The sequence below is a fragment of the Bubalus bubalis genome, chromosome 4, assembly GCF_019923935.1.
Source record: "Bubalus bubalis isolate 160015118507 breed Murrah chromosome 4, NDDB_SH_1, whole genome shotgun sequence".
Taxonomy (NCBI): Eukaryota; Metazoa; Chordata; class Mammalia; order Artiodactyla; family Bovidae; genus Bubalus; species Bubalus bubalis.
The window spans coordinates 152,174,185-152,192,119 of record NC_059160.1 but is presented as its reverse complement, the minus strand read 5'-3'; the positions used below and the strand labels follow the sequence as shown (position 1 = coordinate 152,192,119).

Sequence of the window (17,935 nt, the reverse complement as noted above, 5' to 3'; positions counted from 1 at the left end):
CAATTGTTAAGGGGACATTTGTAAATTAATCTCTGACTTGAGCTAAGTGGTTTTCCCTAATGGGTTTAATTCAGTGACTCCCATTCTTGGCCACACATTAGATTCACTGGAGGAGCTTGTTAAAAATAGAGATACCCAGCTTCCTCCTCCCCTCAGCTATCAACCCTCTGTTCCCTGGGTGAGGTGAGGGCATCTCTGTTTTAAGGAAAGCTCCTCTGGTGATCAGATTGGAGTGGCAGCCACCTTCGTGAACCTCTGCTCCAAATCCATGTCTGAAGGCTTGTGTAGCCTCAGGTGTGGATTCAGAGCTCTTGGGCCTAAACCTGACAGCTTGAAAACCAGGTTCAAGAACAGACAACGTATCTGAAAAGCCAGCTTTCCAGCTTCATTCTCCTCCAAACCACACCCATGGGTCTGTCTTTTCCATAGGGAGTTCCGGTGACCTGAGAGGATATTCCATGAGCTTTGTCATACTGCTTTGCATTTTTCTGAACTTCCCAAGACATTTGGAAGGTCGTCAGGGCCCGCTAGAATTTCCACCATGGAAATAAAATGGCCATGGCTTCCATCTCTTTGCTCCCCATGGATCATCAGACTTCTGGTGTCAGGTGTTAGGGGACAGACATTCTTTTAGTACACTCTTTGTGTATGTTCCTAGCATTCTTCTGTGCAAACACACGTCATGTTTGATCTTGGAGTTTTGAAAACAGATGACTCACGGGCACCATTGTTCCAGTGACATTTATCAGACTGCTTTTGTTTTTAGGAATCTGGCGCTATGTAAATATCACTCAGGACTCGACCACCACACAGCATATGGATGTTTGCAGTAAACCTAAGAACACAGCAATTAGCACTATGCAAGGTAGTCAAGGTGATTTGGTGAATGCAGACTGTAAAAGTTAGGAAGGCTGATCAGGCTTTCGTGGCAGGTGTAAGCTATGCTGAAAGGGACAACTCGTGTCATCCCATGTGTCAAGCTGTGTCCATACACTCTTGTTTGGGATGGTTCTTTGTAAAGTGCGTGGTCACTATAAGGAGTGTTCTGTGACTCAGCTGCTGAAGGGCAAGTGTTTTCTGATCTCAACTTTTGTGCTTTTCTTGGTCTCATCTTACCATGTCCCTTGGGCTGCAGGGCCCCGATCCCTGGAACTATGGAAGTTCATAGAGGAATTCCCATTGGCTCTCCTCATCACTGAAGAAATATTAAAGTAGCCATAACATGTCGGAAGAAGGGAAGCTTTGAGAAAGAATTGGCCATTGAGACAAAAACTCCTATTGTTTCCACCCTTCCCTAGCTACTCCATTTATGTATGTACCACCTACTCAATATCTTACTATATATTGACTCTACTTATACCGTACAGTTGAGCACTAATTGCATAGTAGCCTCAGTTCAGTTCAGTTCAGTCACTCAGTCATGTTCGACTCTGCGATCCCATGAACCACAGCACACCAGGCCTCCCTGTCCATCACCAACTCCCGGAGTCTACCCAAACCCATGTCATCGAGTTGGCGATACCATCCAACCATCTCATCCTCTGTCGTCCCCTTCTCCTCCTGCCCTCAAGCTTTCCCAGCATCAGGGTCTTTTCAAATGAGTCAGTTCTTCACATGAGGTGGCCAGAGTATCGGAGTTTCAGCTTCAGCATCAGTCCTTCCAATGAACACCTAGGACTGGTCTCCTTTAAGATGGACTGGTTGGATCTCCTTGCAGTCCAAGGGACTCTCAAGAGTCTTCTCCAACACACAGTTCAAAAACATCAATTCTTTGGTGCTCAGCTTTCTTTATAGTCCAACTCTCACATCCATATATGACTACTGGAAAAACCATAGCCTTGACTAGACGGACCTTTGTTGACAAAGTAATGTCTCTGCTTTTTAATATGCTGTCTAGGTTGGTCATAAATTTCCTTCCAAGGAGCAAGTAGCTTTTAATTTCATGGCTGCAATCACCATCTGCAGTGATTTTGGAGCCCAGAAAAATAAAGTCTGACACTGTTTCTACTCTTTCCCCATCTATTTGCCATGAAGGGATGGGACCAGGTGCCATGATCTTAGTTTTCTGAATGTTGAGCTTTAAGCCAACTTTTTCACTCTCCTCTTTCACTTTCATCAAGAGGCTCTTTAGTTCTTCTTCACTTTCTGCCATAAGGGTGGTATCACCTGCATATCTGAGGTTATTGGTATTTCTCTCGGCAATCTTGATTCTAGCTTGTGCTTCCTCCAGCCCAGCGTTTCTCATGATGTTGTCTGCATATAAGTTAAATAAGCAGGGTGACAATATACAGCCTTGACGTACTCCTTTTCCTATTTGGAATCAGTCTGTTGTTCCATGTCCAGTTCTGACTGTTGCTTCTTGACGTGCATCGTAGCCTAGGATTCATCAGTTTAAGTGTTACTCCAGAAAAAGAGCATATTTTGTGACTCTAAGTGGGCTTCTTTCATTTTTCCTAAGGCCTTATGCATAGCAAATGTGAAATAAATACTTAGATGAATATTTGGGTGTACTCTCTAACATAACCATTACCACTTAGGCTAAAATCTAGTCATTTTGTGTAGTTGGGCTGAATTTTTTCATATTTAGAGTAGGGTTCTCAGACAATGAAAGATACGAGAGAGAACTAGCCCTTTGAGAAGATTCATCTCTGTTGGGTTCCTGTTTTCATGGCCAAATCCAAAGGGTTGATTCCTTTTCTGCAGCACCTGGATCTGGGATGACAGTGTAATCAAGCCTGACAAAGAGGCACTTAGCAAGTTTGAAAACTGCGTGCTTGGTTGCCTCAATAGAGGCAATTGATCAGAGAGAAGCAGATCCTCCCCCCATTGATCATTTTAAGTCTGGAGGCAGGTGGGTGCGGGATGGGGGTGGTGGGACAGTTTGGACACCCAGAACCTCATTGAGAGAAAGCCTTAAAGCCTTCCTGCTGAACATGTGGACCCAGGAATAGGTCCACTTCTCAGAATCTTCAGCTCCTGGGAGCTTTTGAGTCCTTTTCCTCCTGAATTTTCCTCTCCCCCTGATCCTAACAGCAATGCTGATACTTGAGTTTGCATATGAAGAGGCTAGGAAGAGTGCTCCCCTCCAGTCACTGGCTGATTTGCTTCAATAAGCTACACATTTTCCACATCACAGAGGCCAAGCTGGGGTATCTGGGGTGCATTAGTGTCAGCTACTTTGTCCACCTCCTCTGCCCTGATGCTGGGAAGTCATCAGCATTGCAGGATAGCTTAGATACTGAGCTTATTTCAGAATGATGTAGATAACGACTTGCGAGAATTGTATCCTTTCCTTTTTCTTTCCTCTTTCCTTCCTCTCCTCCTGTCTCTTCCATCCTTTCCCCTCAATCTCTCTCCAGCTTTAATGGCCTAGGCCTGGACAGCCACTCTGACAGAAGCTCTGCACGCACAGGTGCGCATGCGCGCGCACACACACACGCACAGCCAAATTGATAGAAATTAGTCTTGCGTCAACTGTTTATGAATGAAGAGGAGGGCCTTCCGCTCTGACGTGGCCACGCCCCTTCTCTTTGCAGCATTATGAGAATGAGGTCAGGGCCCGGAACTAACTGCTTATGTCTCTGAAATAGCAGCACAGATCAAAATTAATCTTAAGCTATTTGATTTGCTGCCTCATTCAGATAATAGAGGGAAGAGCAGAGGCCCGTTGATGTTTTTCTTTGTTTTTATGTATAACTGTGCAAGAAATGAATGAATGAATGTGTGAGGGGACTGAAGTGAGTCTGTTGGCAGGGGCGGGGCGGAGGGAAGGGGCAGGGGGATTAGCCCTGGGCCACGGGTAATTACTGACAGACACGGCAGGAGTTTCCTTCAATTCAACTGGAGCCTGTTTTAGTTTTGAAAACAAAATGGAAGAATAAAGTGAGCGCTAGTAGTGTATTATTTTAATGCTTCCTTTCATAAGAAGAATTCGTCAGATGCTATGAAAGTACGTACTCCTTCTATAATGTCTGGTTGTTTCAACTGTCAGTTGTCTGCTTTGTAGCCCACCATCCATGGAATGAATGGACATAGCTCCACAAAATTTTATTATGTTTCAAGTGAATATGTATGCAGAGTTCAGTTTCTATCAGCCTGTTTGACACGTGCATACGTGCGCACACACATACACATGACTCAATTATGTTTCATCATCACGTAAATCTAGATGCACATCCATCCACCTGCTGATGCTGCAGGGATGTCAGTTTGCAGGCAGGCTGAGGAGGCCGACACCTCCTGACACCCTTCACCCCGCAGTCCCTTTAGGATACTGGCACACCTGCCAGGCACTTATTTCACGCCCCACCCCCCACCCCCGCCTCAGGCATTGTATGTGATGGTGTTTATTTTTTGTTCTCGAACTTCATTGTTGGCTCTTGGCATCTTTTTTATTTTTGTACATGCTTTTAGTTGCACTCCTAGTCTCCTTTATGAAAGAATAAATAAATTGGAATGTTGAGTGAGGACAGAAGCATCAGCATCAGCCTCATCTGCTACATTTTCATTTGATAGACTTTAGCATGACAGGTATTCTTTGAAGGAGATGCCAAAAACGTCTTTTGTATCCGTGGTGATTAATTTTGAGTGAAGAGTATAAAGAAGAACAAGGGTTGTCCTATACCTGGCTGATCATATTACCTAAGTTGGCTTCCTGCACTTAAACTATCTCCAGAATACTTGAGAAGTCATATAACCACACGCGCGTGCACACACACACACACACACACACACGCACAGGCAATGAATATAGATATGCATGCATACGAGCACACATGTATGGACATTTGTACAGACACCAAATTTGTGCTTTTTGATTAAAATTTCTTGTATAGAAACTGAAAGTAAGTTAGTAAATTATTATTATTATTTTTTGTTAGTAAATTATTGTTTGTTAGAGATTGGGCTTCCCTGGTAGCTCAGATGGTAAGGAATCTGCCTGCAATGCAGGAGACCCATGTTTGACCCCTGAGTTGGGAAGATCCCCTGGAGAAAGGAATGGCAACCCACTGTAGTATTCTTGCCTAATGAATTCCATGGACAAACCATGGGGTTGCAGAGTCGGACACGACTAAGTGACTAACACTTTCACTTCACTTAGGATTGGGGGTAGGAACAGGTATTAACTGTACTGGACATGAGGGATCTTACTGGGCTGTTGAAAATGTTCTGAAAGTAGATGAAGTACTGGCTGCACAACTTGGTAAATTTACTCAAAGTTATTGAATTGTACACTTAAAATGGGAGTGTTTATGGTATGTAAATTATCTCAGCAAAGCTGTTAAAAGTTGATATCCCTAACTTTGAGTTCTTTTGGGGCCTAGGTTACATATAATAGGAAAAATTATATCACTGCAGTTGTTTTTACCTGCTCTTTCCCCACTGAGGTCTGTTGACTTCAGCTGTGGAGAAGTCAGACTCTGAGATAACAGGGCCAGATAAAACCTGGTGCCAGGGGATACAGAAGTCTTCCCTGACCTCTGTTGGCCAGCAGCGAGGTTGCTGTCCACTGTGATGTGAGGAGCCAACAGAAAGGGGGAGTCTGTGGGTGCAGCAAGGGGACGACACTGCCAAGCAGGCCCCCGAAAGTACCATGTTTCCAGGCCGTAGGTGGGTGTTCCACAAAATAAATAAATAAACATCCCAGCATTCAGCTCTTAAGTGATGGTGTTTTTCTCTTCTTTTGCAGGTTGTCTTAGTCTTTGCTCTCAGCATTGGTGCACTTGTAATATACTTCATAGATTCGTCCAAGTGAGTATTCAATATGTTTTCTTGCCCTCTTTTCTAAAACAATCACAAACTTTTACATTGATCTTTAACACCAGCCTTTGCAAGAGCCTCCTTGAGTGTGGAAGACTTTTGGAGGAAGGCAGGGCTATCTGTGTTAATTTTCTGAATGGGAAAGCAAGCTCTCATGAGAAAGACTACTTTGATTATACTGTCCTAGGAGGGTGAGAGAGGAATCTGGGGTCATCAAACTTTTTCGCTGGCTGTTACTGCTTTTAAAATAGCTGTTTCCTGGTGTGGTATTGGCGCTGAAGGTAGAAAGAAGTCAAGAGGTCTCTGATGTGAATTTGCAACCTCTGAGAGGGTCATGGTGTCCAACCAGTGAGGGTGTGAGCCCTGCTTGCCATGGCAGTTTAGAATCCTTTTCTTATTAGGGTTGCCAATGCTTTGCTCTTATTGGAGGTCAACTTAGAAAGCATGATGCTATCCTTTGCACTCGCAGTTGAATATTCAACTGAAGCATCGCTGGCTGGTGCTTCTTGACTCATGAAGGTAAGGAGATGGGACAGAGGAGTTTGTGATAACTCCCAGAGTGGAGGCCCACGGCTATCTGAGAATTCCTAGAGTGGACACTCATGCAGACGCCGGGGGTGCCAGCTGAGGGGACTGGTGCTCTGGGTGGGGTCTGTCTGTGTCACACACAGAAAAGGTTTTGTTTGAGGCAGAAGAGGGCGCTGAGCAAAGCTGCTCAGTGGTGGCCAGTTCTGCCCTGGTTCCCGCAGGTGTCGCCCCCACTCCCACTTGTACATCATTTGTTGCAACTGATCTGTCACAGGCTTGAAATTGACAGCATCTGGGAAACTGGAGCTGAGCTGGTTTGACTCCCTTCTGTGGGGGCATGAACCTGACACCTGACAGTGGCCTTAGGCTCTTTGTCTGCATTGTCCACGGTGAGAGTGTTTTTGATTCCCTGAACTCTCAGCCTAGTAGGCCTCGGTGCTAGAGTTTGATCTGAGGAAACCTGCTTGGTGTCCCTTTTGGCTCAGAGCCTGGTGTGCCTGAATTCTGAGCTTAGTGTTCTTTTCCTGTGGCTCAGGATGGTAGTAATTTCATGCATGCCTAAACTCTGAATTTCTCAGAGTTACTGGTCACCAGCCAAAGGATTTTGTGCATTTGGGTGCTGAGCCAAAATCATGTCAGGGAAGATAAAGAAAACATCTCCTCTCATCACCTGTCTCTGGGAATTGGCCATACCTAGAATATCAGCGGTCCTTCAGCCCATCTGCACGCACAAGGCTGGACTGCCCCCGCCCACCGCAGGTGGACTTTTAAAATGTTCTCCAGGATTGAGATTCCATGCACTTTTCCGTCAGCTCTTCCTGGCCAAGAGAGAAAAGAGCTTTTTAAGTTTGGAAAACTCCAACTGGTATGTCATCGAAGGTAAGCCTCATTTAAATATCTCCTCTTCATAATTCTGGATCATATTTGAATTGAACCGAATATCTTCTAGAGCCGCTTGTCTTATTTCTGCATTTTCTCCCCCAGGACTGAGGAGTGTTCTCAAAAGTCTTGGAGTGCACCCTGTGTCAGCTTCCATGCCAGGGCTCAGGAAGCAGTTGCAGGCATGTAGTCTGTGAGCCCGAGATAGGCAAACCCTTACGTGGAAGTGAATGGGGTGATCGGTCAGAAGGACCTTGGCGCCTTCTTTCCTTGTCTCTCCTTTTTGGCTCCTCTGTGTTTCTCAGAAATAAAATGCTCTTGTAAAATGGGTTTGACTCGTGTCCTTTTTCACAGCATCCACTGGGGAGTGGTCTTTGGCTCTCTCAGGTGTGGTGTTCTCAGCTCCAAGTGAGAGGCTGGATGGGAATAGAATTCCCCAATGCAGAGCCCTCTTTCCTGGATGCCCCCTGCACCACCTCAGTGTCCTTTGGATTTGGCTGTGATTCTGCTGAGCCTGGGAAAGCCCTGGGAACCATCTCTGGTTCTGGTTTCCTTCATGGACTTGCAAAGAGTCTATTCCATGGATAGACTTCTGGTTCTGTGCTCAGTTTTTCCAAGCAAAAGTGCCAAGAATCTTTGAACCAAGACTGTCCTCCCTCTCCCTGGGGACTATTTTAGCCTCATCCTAACTTCAGTCTTTCTTCTGTCACTAAACTGTGTGGTTGGCATAGCGAGGCTTTGTTTATAAGATGATCTTATGTTTATTTGTGTAGCCCTTTCTACTTTTCATTGGAATTACTGCATTGGGTTCTGAAGTCAAACCTCAGGAGTCTGTCTATGGGTGACCTCATCAGTACAGTCGATACCAAGGGTCTACTCTCTTCCTGGGGAAAGTCAGCAAAGATGCTCCCTGTGAGTAGGGAGACAAATTAAAGCAGAAGCTATAAGGTAACCTCCATGATAAGCCACAGATTCATTCCCAAGAATAAAAAGAAAGTCCATTAGACAAATTATAATTAAGCATAGTAAGCAAGATAAAAAGTTCTATCCACATATAAGATGCAAATGAGAAGCGAGTAAGAAAGCAGAATATAAATTCTTAACGTGCATCCCTTTCATTCAAAACTGTCACCAGTTTTACACACTCGCGGTTTGCCTGGCCATCTGGGCATCTTGGAAAGAGAGCTTTAAGCATCTCTTGGAAGTTACGCTAAATCATCACCCTGGAAAAAAGTGCCTCATATTCTTCAGATGAATTTCAGTTATAGTATTTATACCCTTTAAGTAAATGGAAGACAATGCATAGGCTTTCCCTTTTGTGAACCTAATTGGGGAGACAATGAATGGTCCATGAAATGGCTTGTCTGAGTGAGTTTTAACCAAAATGTTGGGGGATGCTCAAGTTCAAGATGTGTGGCTCTCTGCACCTGGCCCTTTAAATCATGCAAGAAATACACGTTAATATAGAAAACAGGCTCCATTGGTCATTGTGGCTGACTCGGTGTCAAGGCAGGACAGTCAGTGCAGGTGGTATGAATAAACAGGCAATTCAGATAAATGTCATCGGTGGGTTTATGATCTTCTTAACCTTTCAAAGCTTATTTCACCATCAAGAGGCAGTGGGTAAGTCATTTCCAAAGACGACTGCTACACTTCTCTCCTTTTCCATTGTTAAGCCAAGATGGATCCCCAAACAGGTCTTTTTCATTCAGGGCTTTGAGAAGCCCTTCTTTGGGTTTAATTTTCTTAGGGTGGTCACCACAGAAGAATCACTTGTGCAGCCTCAAGTAGTTACTATCTGCTTGAGACAGATTGTGATCAGAGCTCCTGGTCTGGAAAGCCCAAGAGAATTACATGAAACCGTGTTAACAGGTTTCATTACCCCAGCAGCAGTCTCTTAAGAAACCACCCAAGCAGAGGGAGACGTTCCACCCAATGATTGGATGGACATGGGGAAGCATTAAGCCCACTGCACACAGTAACCCCACCTCCCCCCAAAATGTTAAATGGCCACACGAGGCAGATACTGTCCCAGAGAACTCCATTTCCTTTTCCTTCTTTTGTCCTCCTAGTTTTATTGAGATATGATTGATACACAGCCCCGTGTAAGTTAAGGTGTACAGCATAAAGATTTGACTTAATGTACGTCATAAAACAGTTACCCCAGTAAGTTCAGTGAACACCCATTTCTCATATAGATACAAAATTAAAGAAAAACCATTTTTCTTCCTTGTGATGAGCACTTTTAGGATTGACTCTGTTAACGACTTTCATTTTTTAAAAGGTACCTGATTTAAGGTGCTTCAGCTCCTAATTCTGATGTCTCTCCATACCCACATCCCTTTGACTCCTACACACTCTGATCACCTGTGAAGCAAAGATTTTTTTAAAAAATTGTACAATGTAGTCAAAAGTGCCCCTGGACATCTCGTGGGTGATAATGTCACTGTTGCTGGTCCCATCCCTGTCTAGTTCCTCCCTTTGACATGGGAACAGTAATTCTTCTCTAAAAAAAAAAAAAAAAAAAAAAAAAAAAGACCCAAAGATGTCAGTGTGAGGGCAGGATCCACGGATTGCATAATGTATAAGTTCCTGCTGCTTCTAGAATTCCAAGGGAACTGAGGCTGAGACTCAGGGGCCTGGGTATTTGCCTTTTTTCCAAGGGCATTCTTGGAGAGATGACTCAACCTGTGTGAAGATATTTATTCCTGCGATTCGTGTTTAAACTCCACTAGTTCTTGCGTTGCAGTTAGGTGGATTATGAATATTTAACATTGCACACGCTGAAAATGAAGGTCAAGTCCTGCTCACTGGTGACTTCATTGCTGGCTTGCGTCTCTAAAAAGGCAGGCTACCTGCTGTGAGCAGAGTAAGGCTGAAAGGTTATGCATTGTTAAAAATTTCCTTAATGACTTTATCTGTTCCAGAATGGCTGGTGCACAGTGGGGGGCACCTGCTGATTTCATCGATCTTTGCTCTCTGCTTCTGGTGTCAGAACTGCTGTTCCGGAGGGTTGTGGACATTGGGAGGCGGTGGGTGGGGACAGCGGCACATGTTTTGGAGAGCATCTGATCCAAGGGCCAGATTCCAGGAAAACAGTGGTGTTACCGTGTGAAAACGGCCTTGCCCCAGTCCGTAGAACATTGTTTGTACTCAGTTATTCATTCACTTTATATTCAGTTCATTCATTCGAGACAACTTCATTGTGATCATGATGAATATTTTCCACATGGCCAAATTGCTTATGGTTAGGTATGGTTATTGACCAGACTGTTTTCATAGTCTTTAAAAATAGCATGGGCATCATTGATGTAATGGGGATACCCAGAGCTTTAGTAGAACTGGCTAGTTACTCTCCCGTTTTACCTACCTACCTGAATCTTTACACAGCCAGGCCTCTAATCCCTTTGCCTAGAAATTCTCCTTAAAAGGAGAGAGAGGGTGGAGGAACATTCACTGATCCTGTGCTGTGTGCTGAGGTAAGGTGCTAAGCCCTTCAAAATTAATTATATGTGCAGTCTCATTGAATTGTCCTGACAACTTGATAGGGTGGGGACTGTGACCTATTCCACTTTACAAATGAAACTGCAGTATTTTGCCCAAAACCACATAGCTAGTAAGTCCTGGAGCTAGGATTTGAATCCACATATCTAAAGTCACCTTACTTCCAAGTCAAGGAGTAAAATTCCAGATGTGGAAGTGTCTACGTGGGTTCAGTAGATGTTACAGGAGAGTTCACATAGCCTCATCCTGCCAACTCATCTGTCTTGTTTCTTGTTTCGTTCTCCATCTCCCCGTTCCGCACCTTTGGGGCCAAGTCTGCAAGGCAGCCATGCTTACAAGGGTCCTGTGAGCTTCCTCACTGGGACATGGAGTGTTTGGACCATGCACTGTCTGATGTCTGTTTGAGTCTTGATTCATTTCTTTCTAAACTATGGCTCAAAAAAGAATGTCTTCTCTTTCAGTCGAGAGGCAGCATTTTGTGATGGAATAAGATCAAGTTAGCAAAGAACAAGGAAAGCTGATTGTTTCTTAAAGGCCTGTCCTACTAATTGAATTTTTTCCTGGTGGAAACCCCCTTTGCCCTCCCATCCTTACCTAGGTCTCTGAGCTTGTTATTTGGCAGGTTAAGAGGAGATAACCAGAGAGGCTATGCTTCCCCATTAGTTTCTTTTATCTCTTTAGAGTAGAGGGTTTCAGGATAGAGTTAACCTGTTACAGTTCTGCGTTGTGTGCTTCAGAGTTCGTTAGAGCATTATGTGTACATCAAACGGGTGGACTTTAGAAAAATTTGATTCCAAGTAGGTTTCTGTGTAGGTCTTTGAAACCGTGTAAGATATCTAGCCTCCAGCTCTGGTTTTGTTATTGCCTGTCACACACACAGGTGTTGACCTCGAGCAGACACCTGGGAGAACTGTGAGGACAATGTACGTTACTCCCAGAACAGTACGCTGGAACCTGTAAAGGACCACGAAATCTACTTTCCTTGTCGCCAGTAGCACACCCCCCGTCCCCACAGCAGGAGCAGCTGGTCAGCCTGTGGCACCGCAAAGGAAGCTCACCATTTATTCTGGACCCAGCTCCTTTATGGAACCTGGTCCTTCTAGGTAACGTTCTGAGAAATTGGCTCCAGCTCCCCACCTTCATGCCCTTTTCAAGACATCGAGGCATGCATTTAAACCTTTGTGGAAGAAGTCAACACAGATCCCTGTGTGTGTGAAGCATCTCCCTATTTTTCCCTTTTCCTTTTTAAATACTCCCTCCAATTTTCTCCATCCCTCACTGACATTTTTATTGCCAGGCTTTGGTTTGGAAAATTATGGGTAGGGAAAGTTCAAGGGCAGGATGTTCAGAACAGCACTGCACATCTGTGAAGGGAACACAACAGGAGAGCCAGCAGCTGTTGAAAGAATGGCATGTCAGATGGTGGAGGGGGCCAGCCCACAAAAAGAGGGCTGGGGGAGAGGAGACGCCTTAGGGGCAAAGAGGCTGTAAATAACTCCCAATGGGAAGTCCTGTCCTCGTTCGCAATTTAACCTTGAATAGCAACCCTCAATTCTCGGACATGGTTTTTGCAAATTGCCCGTTTTATATCAGTGGGCTGTAAGCCTGGTAGAGAAGACAGGTGGAGAATATGCTGAGAGGGTAAGCGACCTTGTTCCTTCCATCTTCCATGCTGTACAAGGGTCTAGGCTTTCTCGCTTGCTACTCACTGTGTAGGAGATGCAGAGGTACCACGGGCAATAGCAGCTAGAAACGTCAAGGGAACTGCTTATCTTCAGCATTTCCTGAGGCAAAAATCAAGGGCTGTTAGGAGTGGGAAGGAAGATGGAGCTAGACCTTCCAGGTTTGCTGCAAAAGACAGCTTTAGAGTAAAATGCTGCAACTTGCCGAGGCTTCAGAGTTCACTCAGTAGAGTTTACCCGGAACGGAGTTCACTGTTCTCTGTGCCTCAGCATCCTCTCCTACCGACTGAGAGCTACGTGACCTTCTTATGGTCGCCCCACCAACCGCAGGTAGAACTAGAGCCAGAAGTCAAAGTCCTTCCCTCCCAGGCCAGGCCCTTTTCTACTTGATCTTTTGGTTACTAAATAAAAGATAAAGATGTGACAGTATTATCCAGTGAATAGCAGAAGCAATAATGACTTTTTACACAATTCTGGACTTTCAGGCTGTCATTTTGGGGGAAATGTTAGGGATGTGGAAAGGAACAGAGATAATCCCAGGTGGAAAAGAGCAAACCCAGCCAGGTGGGTGCTTGGGATTAGTTTATTTTATTCCCATTGGCATGAGGCATTGAGTTTCTTAAATTTAAGATCCTGCCTTTTCTTTCTGTGCGTGTGTGTACTATTTCAGAGAGGAGGTTAGAGTCCAGCTCTGTTGTGGGAGGTTGACAAGGCTGAATGCATTGGTCTGGCCTGTTTGGAATTTGTTACACATAACTTTTGAGTACATTTTGCCCCACCGCTCATTTGTTTCCTCTGTGAAAACACTATCTCGTAACTGTGTCTATAAATCCATATGTACTCTACTCTCCAAAATTAGAGTGAAGTATTTCTTCTCTTTTCACTACTCTCTAGAATTTAAAAGAAAACCTCAGATTATCTGACCCTCCTTAGGCCTCTGGCTTTAAAAAAAAAAAGAAAGAAAGGAAAGAATAATTGTTTTAGGGCAAATGAAGAAGATGCATTCCCTTTCAGACCCAGTTAGTTATTTATGTCTTCTGCAACTAGGGTGTGTTTATACCACCAGAGGGCTGGATCGTCTCCCCATTGCCCAGCATGGGCAATGGTCCTTTACCTAAAGTCGCAGCCAGGCATGCATTCAGCAACTGCTGAGAGATCAGTGTGAAAGCCAGCTGGAGGGAAAGATTAGAGTTCAGAACAGTTTGATCCAAATACAGGGGCAGAACACATGCTTAACACAACCATGGTTGTTCTGAGGTGTGGTGTTGACTGGTACAGCTTCATCATGGGGTTTATGGGCTGCAGACAGGAATGGAGATGTGACCTCTGCCTCTTCTTTTATTCCTCTTGTCCTTCTTCCTGACAGCCTGACAAAAGGAAGCTTTGGGGAGACCCTGGTCAGTGATGAGTCATTTGTGGAGTAAAAATAGAGTCCCTTGCAGCAAGGATGCCCTTGGGACTTTTTGGATATACATGTCACTGTTCCCAGAATTTGGGAGAAGGAAGTGTATATGTTTGTGTGTGGGTGTGCATGCACGTGTGTATATAGGAGACAATCTTGTCTCACATATAAATGGATGGGAAAGTATAGCATGGAAGGATTAGCCCCAAGTCTCATCATAATAACAGAGATGGGCTGAAAGCCGTGTACCTAACTTAAAGGTATCAATCAGGAACTCTTTGTGACCCCATGGAATATAGCCCACCAGGCTCCTCTGTCCATGGAATTCTCCAGGCAAAAATAATAGAGTGGGTAGCCATTTCTTTCTCCAGGGGATCTTCCATTTCCTTCTCCAGGGGATCTTCCTGACCCAGGGATGAAACCCGAGTCTTGTGCATTGCAAGCAAATTCATTACCGTCTGAGCCGCCAGGGAAGCCCATCGGTCAAGTAATAGATGTCTATTAAGTACTGATTGTACGTGAGGTATTTTTCTAGATACTGGTGATTTCAAATACTATGTATGAAGCTAGATTTTTTCCATTGAGCTTTTTAAATTATAAATATTTTCACGAGAGCATGGCCATAAATATAGGAAAAATACGGTAACAAAACAAGATAACCAGTGAGATATCACTAGGCTATATATCATCAGTTTCTAATAATGAGCTTTGTTAACAACAAGTGCTAAAGTTTCAGAAGCTGAAAAGATAGCTGGGTTTTATAGGGTGTTTGGCTCTGGGGCGATTTTGTGTTGAGGAAACAGAAAGCTCAGTCCCCCCTACCAACTCAAGTAATCCATAAAAGGGGCTCTTAGTATGGCATGTGCTTTTGGGCTTCTTGGATTTTCTTTTCAGTATGTACCGAGTCCAGTGAAGCCCTGCCTCAAAATTGGCCACTGAGATTAAGAATTGAGAATGCTTTCAGGATGGCAGAACAGAATCAGAAAAGCAAGCTGTCCCTGGTGGCAGTAACGCTCTTCTCCAATTGTGTCTGGTGACAAACCTTTGCACACGTCTACTTAGAAATATCCAGAAGTGACTGGATACAAGGCATCTGTTCCATCCTTTTGGAACTGAGGCCTGGGTGTAACATTCCTTACAGGGGCCTCACCTATGAATTTGCCACATGCAGAGCATCCATAGAGATGGTGGGAGACAAAAGTCATGGCTAAGGAGGTGGTGCTATGGGCAGACCCACCACGGCTCAACCTGGGTTGCTGGTCTGGAGACTAGCATTTGCCTGGAGGGCTGCCCTGTGATTTCCATGGGCTCTGGGTGCTTTCGCATTCTTAAGTCCATTTCTCTACAAAAATACTAAAAGTTATATTTTTACTACTGTTTTTCTATAAAGATAAGTATAATCCAGGCTAGAGTCCTTATGACATGTTCATTATTATTTTTTTCTTCTGATTTTGAAGAAATTGGAACTCAGCCATTTTTGCGGGTCGCTGGAAGCATGGTGGGCCCTCGGCACTGTGTCTGCGGTGCCTGATGGAGAATTTGGCTCCCTTCCCTCCCTCCCTGTCAGCCCCAACCGTCTGGAAAATTTCACAGATAAGAAAACATGCCCAAAGACAGATGCTTTATACCACAGTCCTCCCGGTGTCATCTAATTGTTTCAGATGAGAAAATAAAAACAAACATTCCATTTCAAACCGTGTCTTATGACTTGGCTTTGGGAAATAGTAATGTCATTTGATGTCATTTAATAAAAATGACCCCTATAGATATGTCCATTAAAAAAGAAAAACTAATAGTCTTGCTTTTCTGTTGAGTTTTGAAGACACATGTGCTTTGTCCATCCTTATATCTGAAAATGAGCCTTGCCAGTGTAAGAGATCTGTTCACAGAAAGTGCCACAGTCAAAAAAGAACATTTCCTGGACTGAGGTGTGCAAGCTCAAGTGGAAAGGGGTGGGCAGATGTTAGAAGTGAGGCTAGCAGATATGTGAGGACCAGGATGAGCTGAGAGCCTGAGCCATCCCTGAAATAACTTCCCACCTGGTTGTCCCTAAGCAAAAATGCAGACTTGTGTGGGCAAATCTTCCCTGGTTCAAGGAAAAGAGAAGAAACTGGGCTTTCATGTTGAATCTCCAGTTTTAAAATATTGCCCATGACTCTACCACTTTTAAAAGTACTCTACACGCCAAACAAAACATCTCTGTAGGCCGTTTTCAATCTCTATTCTAAATGGTCTCTCTTTCTGGTCTTGAATTAGCTCTGATCCCTGACTGCCAGAAAATATTCTTAACTCTTGGTCTTCTGATTCCCAAAAAGGGGCCCTTCTCTTTCCATGGTGAGCAAGCCCCAGCTTGTTTCCCATTTAACATGTTTCCTAATGCTGCATAAGAGAATGTCCACCTTTCTCTAGACAAATACTGTATGTTGCAGCAACAAATCACCCACAACTTACTGTAAATCCCCAAAGACACATATCAGTAAGTCTACGTCATCCCTGAAAATAACATTGTTAGGACCTCATAAACATACACTCTGTTTATTTAAGAACTGCAAGAGCTTTTTAAACATGGTTGCTAAGTCACAAGAGTCTATTTTCCAGGACATAAATGGAAACGAACATAACCCCTTAAATTGTCAGATTATTTATAAGAAATAAAGGTCCAAATCTGTCTGTTCTACTGGTGTATTACTTCACCAAAAGAGAGTTGGCTATACTAAGTGTGTCAGTGATAATTGCTCAAGATTATTTTCTGACAAATGGGCACATTTGAAACTTGGTTTAATCTTTAACATATGTTGGTATAAAAGCATGGGTTAACATAGATAAACCCTGGGTGTAATTTCATCAACCTTAAATTTCCCAATTTGCCAAGCATTAGGGTCAGCTCGTGAAATTCTTACACTGTGACCCCTTCAAGGACAAAATACAGCATAGCATCTCTGTACCTTCCTCTCCAGATACAGTCTCAAGTCTGAGCTATGGCTCCCTCTCCTGAATTTTCACTGATTGTGATTCTCTCAGGAAGAAACCATAGGTAGGGCTCCAGGGTCCACCTGTTAACATACTCTACCCACATTCCTGTTTATGCAGACATCCTATTCAGAGTCCTTGTTTCTTCCTTTGAGAGCTAGTGTTTTTACCTTGCCTTCCTAGTCCCCACAGAAAATGAGCCCATAGCCCGGTTGGAGATACACTTGATCTTGATGCCCTAGAGGAAACTGCAGGTACTGTCTGCAGAGAAAGGTGAAAACATGATGCTATTAGGTGGCTCCACCTGGCACATTGCTTTTCCTTCTAGCAGCGGGAGGAAATGGGTGAGGACTGCATTAAGGATTTTTCCCTCTTCCTAATAGCATGAACAGCAATAATAAGACAAGGTCTGTAAAGAGCAGCATTAATAATTGAGCCATGCAGCCTGTCTGTGCCTTCGAGCACAATCTGTTATCAAGTACGTGGTGAGGCTGGGAGACAGGCAAGGAGAGGGTACCTGGTGCCTGCGTGTCTTGTGCATGTGTGTGTATATGCTTGAAGGAGGCACAAATGGGTGAGGGTTGGAGCGGCAGCAAATCAAATGATAGAAAGCGTGTGTGCATTGCCATGCATGATGGTGGTGGTTCTTTTGTGGGTCAAGCACCCTTTGGGGGATTTGATTTCTTTGGAAGGAATGATGTTAAAGCTGAAACTCCAGTACTTTGGCCACCTCATGCAAACAGTTGACTCATTGGAAAAGACTCTGATGCTGGGAGGGATTGGGGGCAGGAGGAGAAGGGGACGACAGAGGATGAGATGGCTGGATGGCATCACTGACTCGATGGACGTGAGTCTGGGTGAACTCCGGGAGTCGGTGATGGACAGGGAGGCCTGGCGTGCTGCGATTCATGGGGTCGCAAAGAGTCAGACACGACTGAGCGACTGATCTGATCTGATAGGAATTTTTGCTTGTCAGGGATTCTCAAGTTAGTTCATGGACCCAAGTTAAGGATTCCTGCTCTGTTAGGGTAGTCTTACCTGCTCACTCACTCTGTTTTTTTGTTTGTTTTCCTGCCATTAAGATCACATGGCAGAGGGCAGTCTTCATACCCAAAGTAAAGATTGATTGGGAACCCTCCCCTTCCTGGGCATACAAGACAAGTCTCAGTGTGAGTCTCTCTGTGGTGTATACCTCTCCTTGGGTCATACC

The 17,935-nt window shown here is 44.3% G+C and overlaps 1 protein-coding gene across 46 annotated transcripts in view; it reads left to right on the top strand.

The window, feature by feature from the left end:
- The window catches only part of KCNMA1 (potassium calcium-activated channel subfamily M alpha 1), a 772,527-nt gene that overhangs the window by 379,353 nt on the left and 375,239 nt on the right, over positions 1–17,935 (top strand). For 22 of the 46 annotated variants that reach the window (XM_044942339.2, XM_025285153.3, XM_025285152.3 and 19 more), the window contains exon 3: positions 5,690–5,751. In XM_044942339.2, the coding sequence (XP_044798274.2) occupies positions 5,690–5,751 (62 nt within the window). Of the gene's footprint in view, positions 1–5,689; positions 5,752–6,161; positions 6,280–6,509; positions 6,678–6,866; positions 7,168–7,272; positions 7,498–11,551; positions 11,775–15,212; positions 15,450–17,935 lie in introns of those variants that run through there. The other 24 variants (XM_044942317.2, XM_044942328.2, XM_044942320.2 and 21 more) reach the window with 24 other exon arrangements.